We start from the raw sequence: 21,649 nt of genomic DNA on the forward strand, positions 1-21,649 counted from the left end.
CTTGGTGCTGACTAAGCTATGAACTTGTCACAGACACAACCTCAGGGCCTGAATTGTCCTCTCTGAGTAACAAGGAAGGCAATTTGGAGGAAGAATCATGGGGTGGGGAGGAATTGCTTACAAAGCAAGCAGCTTCAGTTTCTCAATCTGAGATTCGCTCCGGTTGAAGCAACATTGTAAACTTGCTCCGGGCTGAGCCTGACCAAAGAGCAAGGCAGAACAGGAGTTGCAGCACCATGGAGAGCTCAGAGTGAGACGCTTGCTCCAACAAATGTCAACACTATTCTTAAGCCTCTCCCAGGTCTGGCCCCTTGTGGAGAACTTAGTTTCTGCTGCTATGGAAGATTCTAATTTTGGCTTTTGTTGGCCAGTCTCACTCAGACTCCTGAATGTGATCTAGGTCCTTAGTTGGTGATGCTGCAGCTTCTAACCCTGTTTCTTGACCACTGCTGGTCTTTGGGGTAGTGACTGTGGTGGCTGTCCTGCATACCATGCCTTGAGTAAATTAAGAGAAATTGCATTATTCACAAATAAGTCCTCCACTTCCCCTCCAATTTACCTGTCCCCAAGAGCTGGAAGTAAACTGGAAGGTTTCCAGCATAATGCGGAGCATGGAGAGAAACTCCTGATCTTCATATTCAAAGCGGTTGCCAAAAGTGATGGAGCTGATGATGTTGGATACTGAACGGCTCAGGGTGTAGGTGGGGTCAAAGGGTGCACCTAGAAAGAGAGACCCCCAAGTCACTCAGCCCTGGAGCAAGTACACTTTGCAAATAAATTCAGTCTTTAATGGTGTTTTCTTTCATCTGCCTGTTTCTCCCTTGCCGTTCATCTAAAGGTGGCTTACAGAATATTAATTAGAAGAGTATTCGTATAAAAACCACAATTACTACTTTCTGTAACAACTCATGGAACATCATCAAAATTAAACCAAAAGATTCAGTTTATCAGCATTCAAATTCTCAGTTAACCGTCAACAGTTTCAATCATATCATATCATATCATATCATATCATATCATATCATATCAATCTTTATTACGGTCCAGAGACCCAAGAAATCATTACAAAGCAATGCACAATTCAAACAGCCTATCTCCAGGTTAAACAAGCATTTTGTTCCGACTTAAAGATAGGGATCATTGGTTGTTGCAACCACTGATAAAAACTTTGCCACTGCTAATGTTCTAGCATTTGTCCAGTCTTCCAATAGGAACCTGACATAGTGAGCCTCTGATTTTCCCAGGAAAGCTACCAGCAAGAAGAAGAAGAAGAGTTTGGATTTGATATCCTACTTTATCACTCCCTGAAGGAGTCTCAAAGCGGCTAACATTCTCCTTTCCCTTCCTCCCCCACAACAAACACTCTGTGAGGTGAGTGGGGCTGAGAGACTCAAAGAAGTGTGACTGGCCCAAGATCACCCAGCAGCTGCATGTGGAGGAGCGGGGAATCAAACCCAGTTCACCAGATTACGAGACTACCGCTCTTAACCACTACACCACACTGGCAAGGGTAATATCAGTTCAGCCCTGGCTTGCTCATATTTCGCACAGTGCAACAAAATATGTTTTAAAGAATCGATATCTTGAGCACATGAGCAAAGTCTGTCTTGGAAGGGAACTCCTCTCAACCTGCCATCCATCTATAATTATGCCACATTTCTTGAAGAACTGAGCTCACTTTTTGTTGCCCTCAGGGATTCCAGCAGGAAGTGGGTCTCCTCCAGGATCCGCTCTTCGATGGATCTCTTTCCCATCCCAAAATCCCTCAGTGTCGCGATGGAGAATCGGCGTAGCGGTTTGACCCGTTCCCAGTTACAGAAGGCAATCCCTGAGAAGCGAAGGAGGAGTAAAGGTGCACTCAGTGGGAATGTGGCTGAAAACACACAGTGATAGAGATTTCCACCCTTCATTTTCCAATCTTGTACAGTTTTAAAGTTCAGAATTTGGGAGAACAGCCTAAGATATGATGTGGGGTTTTTATTGTTATTATTATTATTATTATAGAGGGAGAGAGACTCTCTGGCTCATTTACCTCCTCAGTAAAATGGATATGAGGGGACGTGGGTGGCGCTGTGGGTCAACCCACAGAGCCTAGGACTTGCCGATCAGAAGGTTGGCAGTTCGAATCCCTGCGAAGGGGTGAGCTCCCGTTGCTCAGTCCCTGCTCCTGCCAACCTAGCAGTTCGAAAGCACGTCAAAGTGCAAGTAGATAAATAGGTACCACTCCGGTGGGAAGGTAAACGGCGTTTCCGTGCGCTGCTCTGGTTCGCCAGAAGCGGCTTAGTCATGCTGGCCACATGAAGCTGTACGCCAGCTCCCTCGCCCAATAAAGCGAGATGAGCGACTGGACCTAATGGTCAGGGGTCCCTTTCCCTTTCCCTAAAATGGATATAACAATAATCCATGGCACAGAACCACCATTGAGACTCTCCGGTGCTAAGCTTGCTAAAAGGTGCCATATATATTTTTTTTTTTTTTTTTAATAAATATTTTATTCGTTTTTGCATAAAAGACAACAAAGCAAAACAAAACAACAAACAATACACCAAAAACATACAGAATTACACAAACATAACATACTACAAAAAACAGAAATAAAAACAATCTTATCTTCATATTAATCTTGCATTAACTTGTTTCTCTGACTTCCCCGAGTCTCCCTTCCCTGTATTCCAATTCATACAATTAAACAACAAATCCCATTCCTCTGTCATAATTAACCTCTTTTCTGATTTGAATGTCTTAATATAGCTTATTCAATGCTTAGAACTTAGAATGTTGGGTCTTCTGATCCTTAAAATTTTACTCCAATAACCTTCTACATTCAATCTGATGTTATTTTAACATTCATTAATCTTGTAGTGTTTCTGTAAATAGTCTTTAAATTTCTTCCAATCTTCCTCCACCGTCTCTTCACCCTGGTCTCTGATTCTGCCAGTCATTTCTGCGGATTCCATATAGTCCATGACTTTCATCTGCCATTCCTCCAGCGTGGGTAATTCTTGTGTCTTCCAATACTTTGCAATAAGTATTCTTGCTGCTGTTGTGGCGTACATAAAAAATATCCTGTCTTTCATACGTACCTCTTGGTTGACCATGCCCAGGAGAAAGGCCTCCGGTTTCTTTGGGAATGTGTATTTAAATACTTTCTTCAGTTCATTATAGATCATCTCCCAAAAGGTCTTAATCCTTGGGCATGTCCACCAGAGATGAAAAAAGGTACCTTCAGTTTCTTTACATTTCCAACATTTGTTATCGGGCATATGATAAATTTTTGCTAGTTTGACTGGTGTTACGTACCATCTGTATATCATTTTCATAATATTTTCTCTTAGGGCATTACATGCCGTAAACTTTAGCCCAGTGGTCCATAACCATTCCCAGTCGGCTAGCATTATGTTGTGACCCACATCTTGTGCCCATTTAATCATTACTGATTTCACTTCCTCATCCTGTGTATTCCATTTCAGCAGCAGATTATACATTCTTGACAATACCTTAGTTTTGGGTTCTAGCAATTCTGTTTCCAATTTTGATTTTTCCACCTGGAAGCCAATTTTTCTATCCAATTTATATGCCTCCATTATCTGATGATAGTGGAGCCAATCACGAACTTTACTTTTTAATTTGTCAAAACTCTGCAGTTTCAATTTATCTCCATCTTGTTCTAGTATCTCCCAATATTTTGGCCAATTGGCCTCCATATTGAGTTTTTTGACTGCTTTTGCTTCCATCGGAGATAACCACCTTGGAGTCTTGTTTTCAAAGAAATCCTTATATCTAATCCATACATTAAACAATGCTTTCCTGACAATGTGAATCTTAAACATTCTGTGAACTTTAACCTTGTCATACCATAAGTAAGCATGCCACCCAAACGCATTATTGAATCCTTCTAAGTCCAGTATATCTGTATTTTCAAGAAGTAGCCATTCTTTCAGCCAGCAAAAAGCTGCTGCTTCATAGTAAAGTTTCAAGTCTGGCAGGGCAAAGCCTCCTCTTTCCTTTGCATCTGTTAATATTTTAAATTTTATTCTTGGCTTTTTGCCCTGCCAGACAAATCTGGATATATCTTTCTGCCACTTCTTGAAACAGTCCATTTTATCAATAATCTGCAGTGTCTGGAACAAAAATAACATTTTTGGCAATACATTCATCTTTATCACAGCAATACGACCTAACAGTGAGAGTTTTAGATTAGACCATATATCTAGATCTTTTTTTATCTCCATCCAACATTTTTCGTAGTTATCCTTATATAAGTTCCCATTTTTTGAGGTCATAATAATTCCCAGATATTTCACTTTTTTCACCACTGTCAAACCTGTCTCATTCTGAAACCTTTCTTTCTCTTTTTCTGTTAGATTCTTTGTCAAAACCTTAGTTTTTGTTTTGTTGAGTTTAAAACCTGCTAATCGACCAAACTCTTGAATCAGTTCTAAAACCCTCTTCACACTGGACTCTGGCTCCTGCAATGTCAAAACCAAGTCATCTGCAAATGCTCTTAATTTAAATTGTTTAACTCCGACCTGTATCCCTCTTACCATCTGGTCCTTTCTAATCATATTCAGCAACACCTCCAGGACCGATATAAAAAGCAGAGGGGAAATAGGACAACCTTGTCGTGTTCCTTTTTCTATTCTGAACTCTTCAGTCAAAACATTGTTAACAATTAATTTTGCTTTTTGTTCAGAATAGATTGCACCTATACCATTTTCGAACTCTTGGCCTACCCCCATACTATGGAGATTCTTTTTCATAAAACCCCAAGAAATGTTATCAAAGGCTTTCTCCGCGTCCACAAATACTAAAGCTGCTTTTGTGTTTATTCTTTCCTGTAAAAGTTCCAAAATGTCAATTATATTCCTTACATTATCAGATAGGTGCCTTCCTGGGAGAAAGCCTGCTTGGTCCTTGTGAATCTCCTCCGCTAAAACCCTCTTTAATCTTCTAGCCAAAATGTCAGCAAAAATTTTATAATCCACATTAAGTAATGATATAGGCCGATAGTTCTTAAGTTGGTGTTTTTCCGATTCTGTCTTTGGTATGAGAGTCACAAAAGCTTCTTTCCACGTTTCTGGTGTCCTTTTCCCCTGTAATATGTCATTACATATATCCTTCAAGGGTTGAATTAGCCAGTCTTTCATTGATTTATAATATCTTGCCGTCAACCCATCAGGTCCTGGGGACTTGCCAAGTTTCATATTTTGGATGGCGCTCTCTACCTCTTGTTCTGTTATCTAAAAGGTGCCATATAAATGCCAGTAATCATGTGCTCTGGGCAAGAATTGCCCAAGAAGAGACTGACCGTAACCCTGGAAAAGCCAGTCAAACGTGGCTTGCTCTCCACGGTCCCTGAACTCTTCAGCCTGATCCACCAGGGCCTCCTTCACGGCATCGTATCCACACAAGACCACAACACGGCGAAGACCTAAGTGGATGGTGTAGACAGGACCATATTTCTCATGAATCTGTGAAAACAGAACACAAGGTGAGCCTGCTGGTCAGGTTAAAAGGGAGCACATCTAGAGTCCAGTATCCTCTTTTCAGAGTGATCAACCAGATGCCCATTATGGGAAACCTTCAAGCTGGACCTGAATGCAAGAGCGCTCTCCCCCGTGTGGTTTCCAGAATCTGGTTTCCTCCAACTTCGGAGGCAACACAGATCCATTGTGGCTACCAGCTATTGGCATTTCCCTCCATTCCCACTTTCCATTGATACGGAAGGGGGGGCATGTGTGACGCGGCAGCTAAAAAAGCCAATGCAATTCTGGGCTGCATCAATAGGAGTATAGCATCTAGATCAAGGGAAGTTATAGTGCCACTGTATTCTGCTCTGGTCAGACCTCACCTGGAGTACTGTGTCCAGTTCTGGGCACCACAGTTCAAGAAGGACACTGACAAACTGGAACGTGTCCAGAGGAGGGCAACCAAAATGGTCAAAGGCCTGGAAACGATGCCTTATGAGGAACGGCTAAGGGAGCTGGGCATGTTTAGCCTGGAGAAGAGGAGGTTAAGGGGGGATATGATAGCCATGTTCAAATATATAAAAGGATGTCACATAGAGGAGGGAGAAAGGTTGTTTTCTGCTGCTCCAGAGAAGCGGACACGGAGCAATGGATCCAAACTACAAGAAAGAAGATTCCACCTAAACATTAGGAAGAACTTCCTGACAGTAAGAGCTGTTCGACAGTGGAATTTGCTGCCAAGGAGTGTGGTGGAGTCTCCTTCTTTGGAGGTCTTTAAGCAGAGGCTTGACAACCATATGTCAGGAGTGCTCCGATGGTGTTTCCTGCTTGGCAGGGGGTTGGACTCGATGGCCCTTGTGGTCTCTTCCAACTCTATGATTCTATGATTCTATGATTCACCTCCTTCTTCGCTAGAATATATCCATTTATTTCCAATTGTCAATGTCAAAAGGGACTAAAATCTATAAAATTCATAGAAAATCAACGTGCCAATTTGCTCAATTTCTCTAGGACTCCATGACACCTTCCCTGTCCTCCATAATCAATCCCTCAAGCAAGGTGTCAAGACCCTAATCCTGTCAAATCACTCTGCCAAGCCTTTCCTCTGGGCAATGCCAGGTGGCAGACTATGCATACATGGACCATTGTCTTCTCATCACCGGTACTCAGGATGTGCTTATCTGCGCATATCTCCAGCTCTGCATATTCCCCCCTCCCTCCTCCATATGTTAATCCTGTGTAACCCAACCTCTTCTTAATGTATTCATGATGTAATCTGTGTAACCCAACCTCTTCTTAATGTATTCATGATGTAACTGGGATGTATTTTGCACTGTATTCTGGGACATGGAGGGAAGTTTCAAAACTTCATGTCACCCCTTTCTCGCAGTTCAATCTCGCCTTGAACCTGTTGCGCAATAAACTTGGATCTTCTGCAGTTTGCTCCTGTCTCCGGCTGAACTCACTTTCCTCCGCAGGGACCCACGGACTTAGTCCGACGAGCTGGGTGGCAGAGCAACCTCGCACCCAGATTTTACCGTAACACCATGAAGCAGAATAATGAAGTGAGAGAATCTGTATCTACAGCACCAAAGTGACCTCTCTGGGGTGCAAGCCTGTGCGGTGTGTAGGGGGGTCCTGGGCTGCCCAGACGGCAAGACCCCCCTCTCAGCCTCCCTGATGTGGTCCGAGGGAAAACAGAGCAATACACTTGGCAACAGCTTGGCTGCGGGAGTTGCTGGAAGGAGGCATACAAGGCACCATCCAAGCGCCTTAGGGACTCCACTCTGGATTTGCATATGGTTTTAATCCTTATCCCCCAAAGATATCCCACAAGGCAGCGGGTCCAGATCACACCCCCCCCCCCGGGGTTTACTCCTGAATCCTTTCCCATGAATGAGTGTAACCGTGAAGCAGAGGAGGTTTAGGATCAGAGTTCTCCTAGATTGTCTATCTTCTCAGGTTGATGAGCCCCTTCTGCTCCCATTTCTCCCTTCATGCAGAAACTGCTTTCTTGACTGTTGGACCTGCTGTTGGTCTCTGTCTGCTGCAGCCCATCATTGCATACAAGGCACCTCCCTAACTCACTGAGGGTTTGCCAGTGGCGTAGCGTGGGTTGTCATCACCCGGGGCAAGGCAAGTAATTTGCGCCCCCCTGCTGCACTGTCCCTCCCCCAGATAGTCCCTCGCTCTCTCTCCGCACCGCACCACACGCCTGGCACCCTCCCCTCCACAGTGGGCGGCGACCCGGCGGCTCGGATCGGATTTGCACAGCCAGCACTGCAGTGAGAGAGAGTGAGTGAGCCAGGTAGGGGCAGAGAGCTGCGAGCGCGAGCGCGCCCCCCAGATGTTGCGCCCGGTGCGCCCGCCCCCCCTGCACCCCCCAAGCTACGCCACTGGGGTTTGCAACCCATTGGATCCCTTCACCTGTTTTAGCTGGTGAGTTTCCTGGGGTCTGGCCACTGTCACATGCTGACAGCTTCTAATTATATTATATTATATTATATTATATTATATTATATTATATTATATTATATTATATTATATTATATTATATTATATTATATTATATTATATTATATTATATTATTTTCTATACCACCCTAGACCTGAAGGTCTCAGCTTCTCGGAGCCATGGAAGGGAGGGGGAATTAACAACCCCAAAGGAACATGCTGTGTCCCCCACCAGGTATACTGCTTCTCCCCAATACCTCATATACCTCAGAGAGAGAATCAAAAGCTGGAGAATGTGGTGGAAGGAGAATTATGAGGAGATGATGAGTCAAGTGGGGGAGAGAGAGAGAGAGAGAAGGGTGGTTGGGCGGATTGTATGGGGTGATCTTCATTCAGAAGCAGTATATAAAAACGATTTGATAATAACAAATCAAAGAATGGATAACTGAAACATTATAGAAAGTTACCTTCATGAGTGAACAGTACATATCGCTTGTGTTGACTTGGAGCAGGTTCCCGATGAAGGGGAGGGGAGTTGGTCCAGGTGGCATCTGGCTTTTGCGGTGCATCTGCCGCCATGTTGAGAGGACCATCAGGCAAGAGAGGCAGATGACCAGGGAAAGGGCCGCTGCTCCCAGGAGATCCATGGGGAGGTTGCAGGTGGCCTGTGGAGCTCTGCAGGCAATGTGTTGCTGACCAGCTGGGAAGAGAAAATACCTGTACAGCCCAAGCTGAGCCTGTTACATACCTTTGGAAGAACCTCCTCTTTGAAATTGTGCAACCTGTTTACTCTCTGCTCAGGGTCTTCTTTCAAGGACAGATAGTGGTGACAGGGAGTTGCCTGCCCACCTTTGCACCTCCAAGGGAGCTTCAGGGAGTCCCAGAGTCAAGCACAATTCTCTCACCACGTTTCTCAGAATCATTTGACCAGGTCGCTGCTGGTGTAAGACTAGGAGGAGAGCAGCTGGGAAAGAGGCTGCAAAGGGGTCACTGTAGCAGTAATAGAGTAGTCCAGAGAGTGAATGATAGAGACAGTACCCCATAATCAAATTCAAGGGCAGCCCCACATAAAATGCATTGTGGCAGTCACCACCAAAGGTGTAAGCAGAGCAGGAGCAGGCAGGAAGGAAGCATCACCATTTATTTCACAGGAGGAATGCAGCACCACATTCAACCACACACACACACACACAACCACACACACACACACACACACGAAGTTTTCTCAGGGAGAAGCTCGTCAAATAAGCCAAGCATTTAAAAGGGGTGGTCACATAAGCAGGCATGGCCACTTTTACCTTGACAACCCTCAAAGTCCTTTTATTGGGGCCAACCCAATAGGGCAGCCTTTCTCGACCTGTGGGCCCCCAGATGTTGTTGAACTACAACTCCCATCACCCCTAGCTAGCAAGGCCAGAGCTCAGGGATGACGGGAGTTGTAGTCCAACAACATCTGGGGACACACAGGTTGAGAATTGCTGCAATAGAGGAACCAAGCAGAGGGCCTTCTCGGTAGTGGCGCCCACCCTGTGGAATGCTCTCCCATCAGATGTTAAAGAAATAACCACACACACATATGAGCTTTTCTCAGGGAGAATCTCATCAAATAAAGGGGTTTTGACATAAGCAGGCATGGCCACTTTTATCTTGAAATCCCCCTTTATTGGGGCCAACCCAGAATGTCAGAAAACACTGCGCAAGGCTCTGAGTCCAGCAGGACTCTTTATCAGGCTGGACGTTAAGCACAACGAGGGCAATTGGGAATTATGGGGATAAATATGATTTGGTATTAAAAACATAAGGCCTGCCTTGATTTTTGCTGCATAGCCTTCAAAAAGGCACGGCTAGGGAGGTTGTCATGTCGAGCACATGCTCTTCAGAGATCAGTTTACCAGAACACGCGAAGACTGGGGCATTTGAACAGAAATAACACTGGGATGATTGGGCTGAGACCTTGTTCCAATGGACAGAGAACGTTTGTGTGGAGTTCTCAGAAGCTCACCTGAAAAGGGACATTTTAGAGTTGGGAAAAGATTCAGGAAAGGACAACCAAGATGATTCTGGGGATGGAGCAACTTCGCTATTTTGGAAGGTTGCAGCCTTTTTAGCTTAGAGAGAAAGTAAGAGGGGACCTGATACAATTTTACAAGATTATGCCTGACATGGAGAAGGTGCATAGACAATTTTCTCTCTCATGGAGTTTTTGCACATTTCAGAAAAGCCCTCTTGATTATTTGGCTGTGTGTGTGTGAGAGAGAGGGAAGTTTGTGGTTTCTGAATAGACAAGACGAGGACCAGCTTTCAGGTTGGACTTTGAAGACTCCTTCATGTGCCCAGAATATTTTCTTCTTCAGAAATGTGGACAACTCAGTTCTGAACAAGAGCCCATCCCTATTTGTAGCCTGACAAACTAACCCAAGAAGAATTGCTCTGTTGGTATTTTGAAAATGCAAGATTATTTTAGGTCTGTTCTCAGATTTATCTCAACTTTACTGCTTTGAGTTTTTTTGGAGGTGGCAGTTTCTTTTTATTGCCCAGGTGAAGTTTCCTAAAACTCTCCCTGCTGCCTGAGACAACGTTTCTAAAACTTTGAAGCACGGGTTTCAAAGAAACTCAAGGCTGCCCATCTGATAATTAAAGGGATAATTATCTTTGTCCTTGTCTGTTTCTGCCTCTGCAAGGACCAAGGCAGACATGACTCCAGAGTTGCGTGAGCTATGTCAGAATCTTCTTCCCTCGGGCTGTTTTATACATATAGGTGCGGGTAACAGAAAGTAAAAGAGATAGAGGAGGGAAGATTCAATCTTGGATCTTTCTCAATCTGAGTTGCAGCATATATGTGACCGGTCACAGGTTCCTATGAACAACTGCTGGTTGCAAGGACAAAGTAAAGTTACAAGATACTAAATATGTGGAGAGAGCTTTGTTTAATAAGAGCTATTTTGAGATGCCAGGAAAGTGATTTGGGTCACCCACTCTCCAAAGCAATCATGTTTCCCTTGGAAAGAGGAATAAGGCTGATACGGAAGGAGGGGGGCATGTCTTCTTCACCTTCTTCTTCGCTACAATATATCCATTTATTTCCAATTGTCAATGTCAAAAGGGACTAAAATCTATAAAATTCATAGAAAATCAACGTGCCAATTTGCTCAATTTCTCTAGGACTCCATGACACCTCCCCTGTCCTCCATAATCCCTCAGGCAAGGTGTCAAGACCCTAATCCTGTCAAATCACTCTGCCAAGCCTTTCCTCTGGGCAATGCCAGGTGGCAGACTATGCATACATGGACCATTGTCTTCTCATCACCGGGACTCAGGATGTGCTTATCTGCACATATTTCCAGCTCTGCATATTCCCCCCTCCCTCCTCCATATGTTAATCCTGTGTAACCCAACCTCTTCTTATTATATTCATGATGTAATCTGTGTAACCCAACCTCTTCTTAATGTATTCATGATGTAACTGGGATGTATTTTGCACTGTATTCTGGGACATGGAGGAAGTTTCAAAAGTTCATGTCACCCCTTTCTCACGGTTCAATCTTGCCTTGAACCTGTTGTGCAATAAACTTGGATCTTCTGCAGTTTGCTCCTGTCTCCGGCTGAGCTCATTTTCCTTCGCAGGGACCCGCGGACTTAGTCCGACGAGCTGGGTGGCAGAGCAGCCTCACACCCAGATTTTACCGTAACAAGGCAAAGATGGGTTTTAAGGCTGTTGCTATAACCTGTTTATGAGTACTTGTGCGAAGACTCCTCTAAACCACACACCCCTGGATAAAACACCACCGGTCTTATGGTGTGCATGGTTTGCAAAAGGATTTTTCCGTAGAAAGGAAAAGAGAGACTGTTTGGAGAGACAGGGTAATTCAGGCTTACATCTGCAGCAGCAGCAGCAACTAATTCTTTGCACTTCAATTGGTCGATTATGCTGGGCTGTTATGTGCTGTCACCCCCCTCTCCCAGGGGCTGCTGAGGCCTCACCTACAGAGAAATGCAAAAACCCCGCCCCTTATTCTTCTTGAACTGCCCATTCCCATCCAGAAAGCATTGGGGGCCAAACATGTCTTGCAAAATCTTGGGGCAACCCTAGTAAAATGTGCATCAAAAGGCATATACTATTGAAAAGCATATTTTAAAAATGCATGATTTGTTGTTTCTTTATTCACAACATGGGGACAGCAGACAACATTAGAATTTTGAGGGATACTTTTACAGCTGTGATTTGGGCATGCCTTATAAGCAGAAATGTGGGTAAGAGAAGTGAATAGAGAACCAAGATGAAATATTTGATCTTGCAGCCTTCTCAATTAGGGGTGCAGCAGAAAAATGTACATTCACAAAAAAGTAATTTCAGAAAATTAGAAACTGTTAAAATTATCATTGCTAAAATTCTGGCAGTGCTACAGCAAGAAGACTCAGTAACATTAATGGATTATATAAACTAGATTTATTAAGAGAAGGCACCTGAGTACATATGTTGAAAAAGCAGTATACATTGTGAGGAAAGCAGAGATGAACAGGTTACTGTTTTATTATTTTTAAGTGCCACAAAAGCCTTTGACAGGGTAGAATGGCCCTAGGTATTTGAGGTATTGAGAAAAATTTCTAAAGGTGATTGAAGTAGTTGCATTATCAGCTGGTTAAAGGAGAGAAATTTTCCATCTCCATACTCAAACATATTCCCAAGGATAATGGAACAGATGACATTGAAGAAACTTTGACTTACAATGGAGGTGGGTCTCAAAGGGTGCCCTTAGTTGGCGGATGGGGGTGGGGTGGGAGGGTGTGATGTCCCCTCTTCAGGGTCCTTGAGTCTTCCTGAGGAGGACTCAGGTCCAAACAATTCACCAGCATTGCCTCCTGTCCCTCCTCATACTGTGGATTGAGAGATGACAAGATCCCAGAGAGGCAAGATTTCCTAGGTTATGACTGACCTATGGCTGTAAAACCTTCCAGCAACTGTCATATCCTGCAGGGTTAACTATTCTTCCTTAGCCTTTGTTGTTGTTTAGTTGTTTAGTTGTGTCCGCCTCTTTGTGACCCCCTGGACCAGAGCACGCCAGGCACTCCTGTCTTCCACTGCCTCCCGCAGTTGGGGCAAACTCATGCTGGTAGCTTCGAGAACACTGTCCCACCATCTCGTCCTCTGTCGTCCCCTTCTCCTTGTGCCCCCCATCTTTCCCAACATCAGGGTCTTTTCCAGGGAGTCTTCTCTTCTCATGAGGTGGCCAAAGTCTTGGAGCCTCAGCTTCAGGATCTGTCCTTCCAGTGAGTACTCAGGGCTGATTTCCTTCAGAATGGAGAGGTTTTATCTTCTTGCAGTCCATGGGGCTCTCAAGAGTCTCCTCCAGCACCAGAATTCAAAAGCATCCATTCTTCGGCGATCAGCCTTCTTGATGGTCTTCCTTAGCTACTCACTGGGAAAGTGACAGGAAAGGAATGTTGGCAAACAGACCACAAAGGAAAGAAGGCATGAAAGGGTTGGGGAAGGGGGGGGGGAACCATTTCATGGCTGGACTAGATGCCAGAAGGGATGCTGATGGCCAGAAAGGGGAAAGAGGAGAGGTGCCTTGGGGAAGTGGGGTAGAGGAGGAAGAGGGCAGAGAGTCAGGGACCAGATATTTATTCACCTCTGAGATCGATTCCAAAAGAAATGAAGAGTAAGGAAATCCCACAAATGGACACAGAGCTAATGGAAATTCAAAAGAAAGAATCAAGACTTGGTATGGTTAGCCTGTTCTGGTGCTTTACATGTTGAAGCATGCCTCCTCCTTTGACACTTGGGTGGCCAAGGTGGGCGACGATGGGGCTCCACTTCAAGTCCTGCTTCAGAGGGGAATGACACACATTTCATAAAAACGCGGAAGGGTGGCAAAGCCAATCAGCATGGGAGAGACGTCAATCTTTTCAGGTGGGACGGGAGATTTGATGTGGAAGTTCTGCAGGATGCTGGTGAAGAAGAGGAAGAGCTGCATCCGGGCTAGTTGTTCCCCAAAGCAATAGCGTTTCCCTAGGGAAGAGGAAGAAAGCAAAGACGGGCTGTTATAGCCTGCTTGGAAATGTTTGGGCAAAGACTCCTCTAACCCACACGACCATGCATAAAATAACACCACTGGTCCTTTGGTGTGCCTTGTTGGCAAAGGGATTTTATGTAGAAGGGAAAAGAGATACCACTGGACAGACAGAGTAATTCTGGGGGGAAATCTGCAGCAGCAACATCTCCTAGCAATTTTTCTCACTTCAATTGGTCCACCAGTGTGGTGTAGTGGTTAAGAGCGGTAGACTTGTAATATGGTGAACCGGGTTCGATTCTCCGCTCCTCCACATGCAGCTGCTGGGTGACCTTGGGCCAGTCACACTTCTTTGAAGTCTCTCAGCCCCACTCACCTCACAGAGTGTTTGTTGTGGGGGAGGAAGGGAAAGGAGAATGTTAGCCGCTTTGAGACTCCTTCAGGTAGTGAAAAAGTGGGATATCAAATCCAAATCTTCTTCTACTGGTGATTGGCCTATTATTTGCTGCAAACTCTATGGTCACCAGACGTCCCTGTTTCCCAGGGACAGTCCCTGGATTTTCAAATCTGTCCCCAGACAAAATCCGTCCCCGGAATGTCCCCGGATTTCATTTAATGTCCCCGGATTTATATTTTAAGTGTTGTGGATTTATTAGTAGGGAATGAATGTTGTGTGATTGGTTCAACAGCACAAGACACATCATATGGGGACTTCCGGCGAGGCAAAATGGCGGGCGCCATGGCAGTGGGCAGCTCCTGAAGCCAGCCAGAGCCAGCTGTGCTACCAGGCTGGCTCTGGGCTGCTGTGACTGCCACTGCCGAGGGGGAACCGGGGACGCCCGGTGCATCAACTGGGGGAACCGCTGACCTCCCGCCCATGACCCAAATTGAGCCGGGAGTGAGAGTGCCCAGCCACCTGGCCGACTGCCCAGCGGCGCTCGGGGGCCAGGAAAGCCCTGGAGCCGATGCAGGGAGACGGAGGAGAGGAGAAGGAGAAGGAAGTGAGAGAAAGAGGAAGGAGAAAAAGAGGGGAGCCCCGACCTTGCTGCGCCACTGCCCTGCTGCTGAGGAGAAAAGGTAGGAGAGCACCGGGAGGGCAAGGACACGTGGCCGAGACCAGGCCTGACCCGAGCCTACTCCATGGCAGATAGCACTCCAAGAGAGCAGGCCGACCCAGAGGAAGGCCGCGCGACAGAGGAGACCACAGAAGAGAAGATATTACTTCTTAATTTTTTTTAAAAAATAACTTAATTTTTTCCCCTCTTTTCCAAAAAAAAAGTAAAAAAAAGTGTCCCCAGATTCTTTGGGGGAAAATATATGGTAACCTTAGTAAACTCCTCACCCCCCCCGAGGCTGCTGGGTACTCACCAATAGAGAATGGCATAAAAGCCTCGTTCTTCTTGAACTGCCCACTCTCATCCAGGAAATGTTGTGGGTCAAACACGTCTGGTCTTGCAAAATGTCGGGGGTCTCTCAGCACAGACCCAAGCATGGGAAACACTTCCGTTCCCTGAAGAAGAGAGGGAGAGAAATGAGAAGATACGGGAGATATGGGAGAATGGGACAGTTCCCCATTTCTGTATTTCCTCCCTTGGTGAAGTGTGTCCCTCCCTCATTATTAACACTCATAAGGAATTTTAGAACATGCCTGTCCTCTTTGTGTGGTCTTCTCACAGGAAATCCACTTCTGCCCTAAAGAGGAGGTGGGGTTGTGGGCTTCACGGCCCCACCACACGTGTGGTGGGTGGAGGCCAGCCCCCGTGTGATCGGGCCGCGTCACCCCCTGGCCGGCCAATCAGCCCGTTCAGGGGGCATGGCAGGACATAAAAGCAGGATACGGCTGGGGATCTCCCTGTTTGCCGCCCACCAGCTGTTCCTGTTTTGGTTGAACATGAACCTGGTTGGCCATTTTGGGGAAGAGGAATGCTAGTGTTATGTACTGAGTTGAATAGGATCCAAAAGGCAGCAGTCTGATTGGTCCTAGAACAATAGGATTCAGAATGCAGCAGTCTGATTGGTCCTAGAACAATAGGATCCAGATTGCAGCAGTCTGATTGGTCCACAGGAGCCACCCAATCCAGCTCCAGGTGGAAGTGAATCCGCAACCTGATTGGCCTACAGGTGAATCCCGGAAACAGCCAATCACATGGGGCCCGTTGTGTAAATAATGTATATAAAGCAGACATTCTGGGGGAACTTCCATTCCTCACTATATGAGCTGAATAAAGAGCATGAAATCCACTCTCGACTCCGAGTATATTTCAGCTAGGGATGATGGACCCAAGGTGGTTTCATCTGGCAGGGCTCCTCTGCTTTTATTATGGTTTTGACTCCACAGCAGTGATGACGGATGAGACGGAGACCAGCGGTGCCTTGGGAATATTAACTGGCCCATCATCCATATCTGGAAATAGTACTGAATGGTGGGGTCTCAGGAATTTTTTAAAAAGATAGAAAAATAAGTAATACCTTGGGAATGGTGTATCCCCGGAATTGAGTATCACGGGTCACTCGTCGTGATACCCCCATAGGAATTATGTCAGAGAATCTCTGGATCTCGTGGATCACAGCATCCGTATAGGGCATCAGGGGCCGGTCGTTCATGTTGGGACTGCGATTCCGGGCAATCACACGTTCAATCTCCTTATGGACCTTCTCTGTTGAGAAATCAGCGGGATAAAAGAAAAGGGAGACCTCTCATAGCTGGGAAAGCTAACAGGCATATTTCCGAAGAAAGGAAGGCAGTTTCCTGCCTTCCGCCCCATTCTGCTGTCACCTTGAACCTCCCTACATTCTTAGTGTGGTGTAGTGGTTAAGAGCGGTAGTCTCGTAATCTGGTGAACCAGGTTCGCTTCCCCGCTCCTCCACATGCAGCTGCTGGGTGACCTTGGGCCAGTCATACTTCACTGAAGTCTCTCAGCCCCACTCACCTCACAGAGTGTTTGTTGTGGGGGAGGAAGGGAAAGGAGAATGTTAGCCGCTTTGAGACTCCTTAAAGGGAGTGAAAGGCGGGATATCAAATCCAAACTCTTCTTCTTCTTCTTCTTCAGAAAAATATTTTTAAACAGACTATAAGGGCAATGGTTACTAAAAATGACTCAAAATCCACATGCGCCCCATTATATTTTAAACTTAGAGAGGCCCATGAACATATGTTTTACTTCAATGAACTGACTTTTGTAGAACTCCAAAAAGCTTTTACAGAGTTACGATTAAATACAATAAACTCTGCTTCTAGAGATGGGAGACATAGAGGCACACCAGTAATTGAACGTGTTTGTATTAGGGGATGCCCTGAATTAGAGGACCTTACGCATTATATCTTGCTCTGCCCCTTATACACTGAAGCAAGAGAACGGTTTTTGAAACCTATAATGATAAGGTCCTCTGGCCAGAATCCTTCTGACATGATTCTATATCTCCTTGCAGACATTGATAAGTATGTGACCTGGCGTGTAGCACTTTTTGCAACTGCCGCCAGGAAAATTAGAAAAGAATTATATAGCCGAGATAGCTATTAACTGTAAAGGAGATGAATTTATTTGACCCCACCTACACCAAGTTGTATTTTTCTCACTAAACTTTGTACATAATTGTCTGTTCTATTATTTAACATTACTTTTAATATATTAGTGGCCCCGCGGTGATTTTTAGCTTATAAATTTTATTGTCCAATGTTTCAATTTGTATATTAAGGAGTTTTTATAGCTTTGTGCAGATTAGGTGATCTTTTGACAATATAAATGTTTTTAAGTTTCTGTATCAAATTAGTATATACAGTGGTGACTCGCAAGATGAAATTAATTCGTTCCGCGAGTTTTTTCGTAGAGCGAGTTTTTTCATCTTGCGAAGCACCACAGCGGGGAGGGGTGGGGAGAAGCAGGGCAGCTGCCGCAGCCGGTCCTTGGACTCACCCGCGCCTTGTGGACACCGCGCGACGCGGCTGCTGGAGGGCGGCGGGGCTCAGGAGCACGACTCCGGCTGCAACGCTGGCTGCTGTCAGCAACGGCTCCTGAGGGGAGCGCGCGAGGGCGGTGGGCAGCGGCGCGAGGCAGCCGGAAGGTCGGAAGATCGGCCGGAAGGTGGGAGGGAGCCGGAGGAGCGGGGAAGCGAGCATGCGTGCGTGTAGTGACCGTCGCCATGACAGGAGAGGCAGGGCTGTTTCGTCTAGCGAAGCAAGCCCTTAGGAAAATCCGTCTTGCGAAGCACCTCAGAAGACGAAAAACCCTTTCGTCTAGCGGGTTTTTCGTCTTCCGAGGCATTCGTCTTGCGGGGTACCACTGTATTCTATTGAATGATATTGTATAGCCTTTGGCTATAAGCAATAAATTTGGCTGAATGACTTACCTTGAACCTCCGGGTATTTCAGCAGAAGAAGGAAACCATAACGCAAAGTGGTGCTGACCGTTTCTGTGCCAGCAAAGAAAACGGTGAGAGTAGTCAAAACCAGATTCCTCAGGGAGAACTCGGAGTGTGGGTTTTCCTTTTCCTGGCCAGAAGGAAGAGGGGAAGGAGGAAGTTTCTCTTATTAAACATTGCTCTAGTCTAAAGTCTTTCCCACAAGGCACTCTTTCTCTTACTGTTCAGCTGAGCTGCAATGGCGTCTTGGTCAATCAGATAAGGGGATATGGACACTAGCGGACTGTTGAAAAGGTGGCTTTAATTCATGGCCCTCCAAGTTGTGGGAATGTTCAGGGATGCAGGGGACGATATATTGTTTGATTATAGTCTTTCCAACTTGTGTTAACAAGGTCACAATTTAGCAGAGTAACATTCCCCCTTTTAAACTTGCAGCGGGTGCGTTTGCTCAGGCTAGCTAAAGCCTCTATAATAACTGTTCTGGTAAAGGTAAAGGTAAAGGGACCCCTGACCATTAGGTCCAGTCATGGCCAACTCTGGAGTTGCGGCACTCATCTCGCTTTATTGGCCGAGGGAGCCGGCATACAGCTTCCTGGTCATGTGGCCAACATGACTAAGCAGCTTCTGGTGAAACCAGAGCAGCACACGGAAACGCCGTTTACCTTCCTGTCGGAGCGGTACCTATTTATCTACTTGCACTTTGACGTGCTTTCAAACTGCTAGGTTGGCAGGAGCAGGGACCGAGCAACGGGAGCTCACTCCGTCGCAGGGATTTGAACCGCCGACCTTCTGATCAGCAAGTCCTAGGCTCTGTGGTTTAATCCACAGCGCCACCCACGTCCCAACTGTTCTGGTATTTCCCCCTTATTTCCTCATAAAAGACAAGACACAACACAGTCTTCTATAAAAGCATAAAAAGAGTTTGTTCACATTCTGTTCACAATTGGATCCCAGAAGGCAGACTTATCTTAGAAAAGTAACATACACCTGGAAACTATCTCATAAGGAGACAGTCCCTTTGTCCTCTCTTGGCTGGAAGCCAAGAGAACATCTTTGGCTAAGCAGATGTTGCTTCTTCAATGCATGTGGTGAAAGAGAGAGAGAGATGGCTGCCCTGCCCTGTGCTTTTGTCGTTACCTGCATAGGTGAGGCCACGCCCACCTCTAGTCACATGCAGAGGAAGTCTGTCCCAGCCAGAAGGAAACAGGAAGTTTACCTGCTGGCTGGACAAACATTCCTCCCCATGTGTAAACATGTTCACTCTAGGAATGTTGTACTTGACTGCTCTTGTGTTTCACATCCCACACAAGTTGGCAAGGGGCAAGACAACTTTCTTTCCCAAGAAAATCATCACAGTTCTTTGAACGCAATAATCATACCTGATGCATTTTCACAAGGAAACAGTCGATGAAATCCCGAGGGGAGTTGGGGTCCAGGGTCTCCTCATTGGCTTTTACTTTCCTTGTGATGAACTTCTCCAACCCTAAGAGCTGCTTGAAGGCTTCCTGCTGTGGGCCAGGCAGGTACTGCATGATGCCCGAGAACATGTCGTAGAGCTGCAGAGTCATGGGGAGGAAGAGAGAGCCGATATTTCCCCAAGTGAAGCTGAGATAAAGGTGCTGTTTGCGTCTGAGGCTCACCTAACACACCCAACATCCGAACCACCTTTCATGGTGGAGGCTGATGCCTCTGACGGGGCAGTGGGAGATGTGTCTGCAAGCTGATGAGGAAAGGGAGCTGAGGTCACGCGCCAGCCATTCAGTCCTGGGCGTGGTCGGAAACCTGGAAGTGTTTCTTTTGCCAATACAGAATTAACTATCAGATGAGTGTCTTCCTTATCTGGGACAGGCTGTGACAGTAGGCACAGAGACAAACAGAAGTTGTATAAGCCCTTCAAGGGGCACGTCTGTGGTCCAGCGTCAAGGGCCTTCTGGCGGTTGCCTCACTGCGAGAAGCCAAGTTACAGGGAACCAGGCAGAGGGCCTTCTCGGTGGTGGCACCTGCCCTGTGGAACGCCCTCCCAGCAGATGTCAAAGAGAACAACTACCAGACTTTTAGATGACATCTGAAGGCAGCCCTGTTTAGGGAACCCTGTTTAGGGAAGCAGATGGAACGGGTATAAATAATAAATTATTATTATCGTGATGTCTCTGGTGCACTCCTAGATTGCTGAGGTGTTGTGTGAGGCATTTGGTTTCTCAGGCTCAGAGACATCGCTTCTGGTTCTGGTGCTATTTGTACTTCTGTTGGCCAGCCTCACTCAGACCCCTGAAGGTGGTCTGCTTGTTAACTGGCAATGCTGCAGCTTCTGACAGTGTCTTGATCACTGCTGGACTTTGGGGTAATGACTGATTAAGAGGAATTGTATTATTCACACACTCACAAAGGAAGTCCTTCCCCTGCCCTCCAATTTACCTGTCCCCAAGAGGTGGCAGTGAACCGGAAGCTACCCAGCATCATGCTCAGCAAGGAATGGAACTCCTGATCTTCGTATTCAAAGCGGTCGCCAAAGGCGATGGAGCTGATGACATTGGACACCGTGCGGCTCAGGGTGTAGGTGGGGTCAAAGGGTGCGCCTAGAAAAAAAGACACACACACACTGTGCAAGTCACTCAACCCAGGAACAAATCAAGGATACACTTTGCAAAGCAGTCCACTCTAACCTCATTACAGTGGTACCTCAGGTTAAGTACTTAATTCGTTCTGGAGGTCCGTACATGAAACTGTTCTTAACCTGAAGCACCGCTTTAGCTAATGGGGCCTCCTGCTGCTGCTGCGCCGTCAGAACACAATTTCTGTTCTCATCCTGAAGCAAAGTTCTTAACCTGAAGCACTATTTCTGTGTTACTGAAGTCTGTAACCTGAAGCGTATGTAACCCGAGGTACCACTGTATTTCTTTGAGCAACATTTCTTCACATGGATGTAGAGTGTTGGTGATGTACAGTCATGCCTTGGGTTACAGATGCTTCAGGTTACGGTTGCGGACTGCCGAAACCCAGAAGTACCGGAATGGCTTACTTCGAGGTTTCGGCGGTTGTGCATACACAGAAGTGCCAAATCACAACCCGAGCATGCGCAGATGCACTGCTGCGGGTTGCGAATGTGCATCCCGCACGGATCACGTTCACAACCAGAGTGTCCACTGTATTTAGCTTAGGCTAAGATATGTCTTTTTTAATTTATTTTTAAATATAATTTTTATTCAGTTTACAAATAAGACAAATTAATACAATTCAAACAATTTTTTAAAACCATTCTCTCATTTTTTGACTTCCCTCAACTTGGCTGATACTCCTTCCCTTCTTAATTTTCCGCACATTTCTTAGTTCTTATCTAGTTCTTAAATTAAATCTAAT

General features: G+C 45.9%; 1 protein-coding gene across 1 annotated transcript in view; it reads right to left on the reverse strand.

Annotated features, from left to right (window-relative positions):
- The window catches only part of LOC310683559 (uncharacterized protein), a 47,302-nt gene that overhangs the window by 16,834 nt on the left and 8,819 nt on the right, over nt 1-21,649 (reverse strand). The window contains exons 4-13 of the mRNA XM_083453493.1: nt 20,708-20,868; nt 19,672-19,848; nt 18,281-18,422; nt 16,403-16,590; nt 15,302-15,443; nt 13,755-13,932; nt 8,390-8,639; nt 5,309-5,471; nt 1,679-1,828; nt 524-720 (exon numbers count right to left, since the gene is read on the reverse strand). Of these exons, the coding sequence (XP_083309619.1) occupies nt 524-720; nt 1,679-1,828; nt 5,309-5,471; nt 8,390-8,639; nt 13,755-13,932; nt 15,302-15,443; nt 16,403-16,590; nt 18,281-18,422; nt 19,672-19,848; nt 20,708-20,868 (1,748 nt within the window). The remainder of the gene's footprint in view (nt 1-523; nt 721-1,678; nt 1,829-5,308; nt 5,472-8,389; nt 8,640-13,754; nt 13,933-15,301; nt 15,444-16,402; nt 16,591-18,280; nt 18,423-19,671; nt 19,849-20,707; nt 20,869-21,649) is intronic.

This window comes from Podarcis tiliguerta (assembly GCF_965153285.1).
Source record: "Podarcis tiliguerta genome assembly, chromosome: 8".
Classification (NCBI taxonomy): domain Eukaryota; kingdom Metazoa; phylum Chordata; class Lepidosauria; order Squamata; family Lacertidae; genus Podarcis; species Podarcis tiliguerta.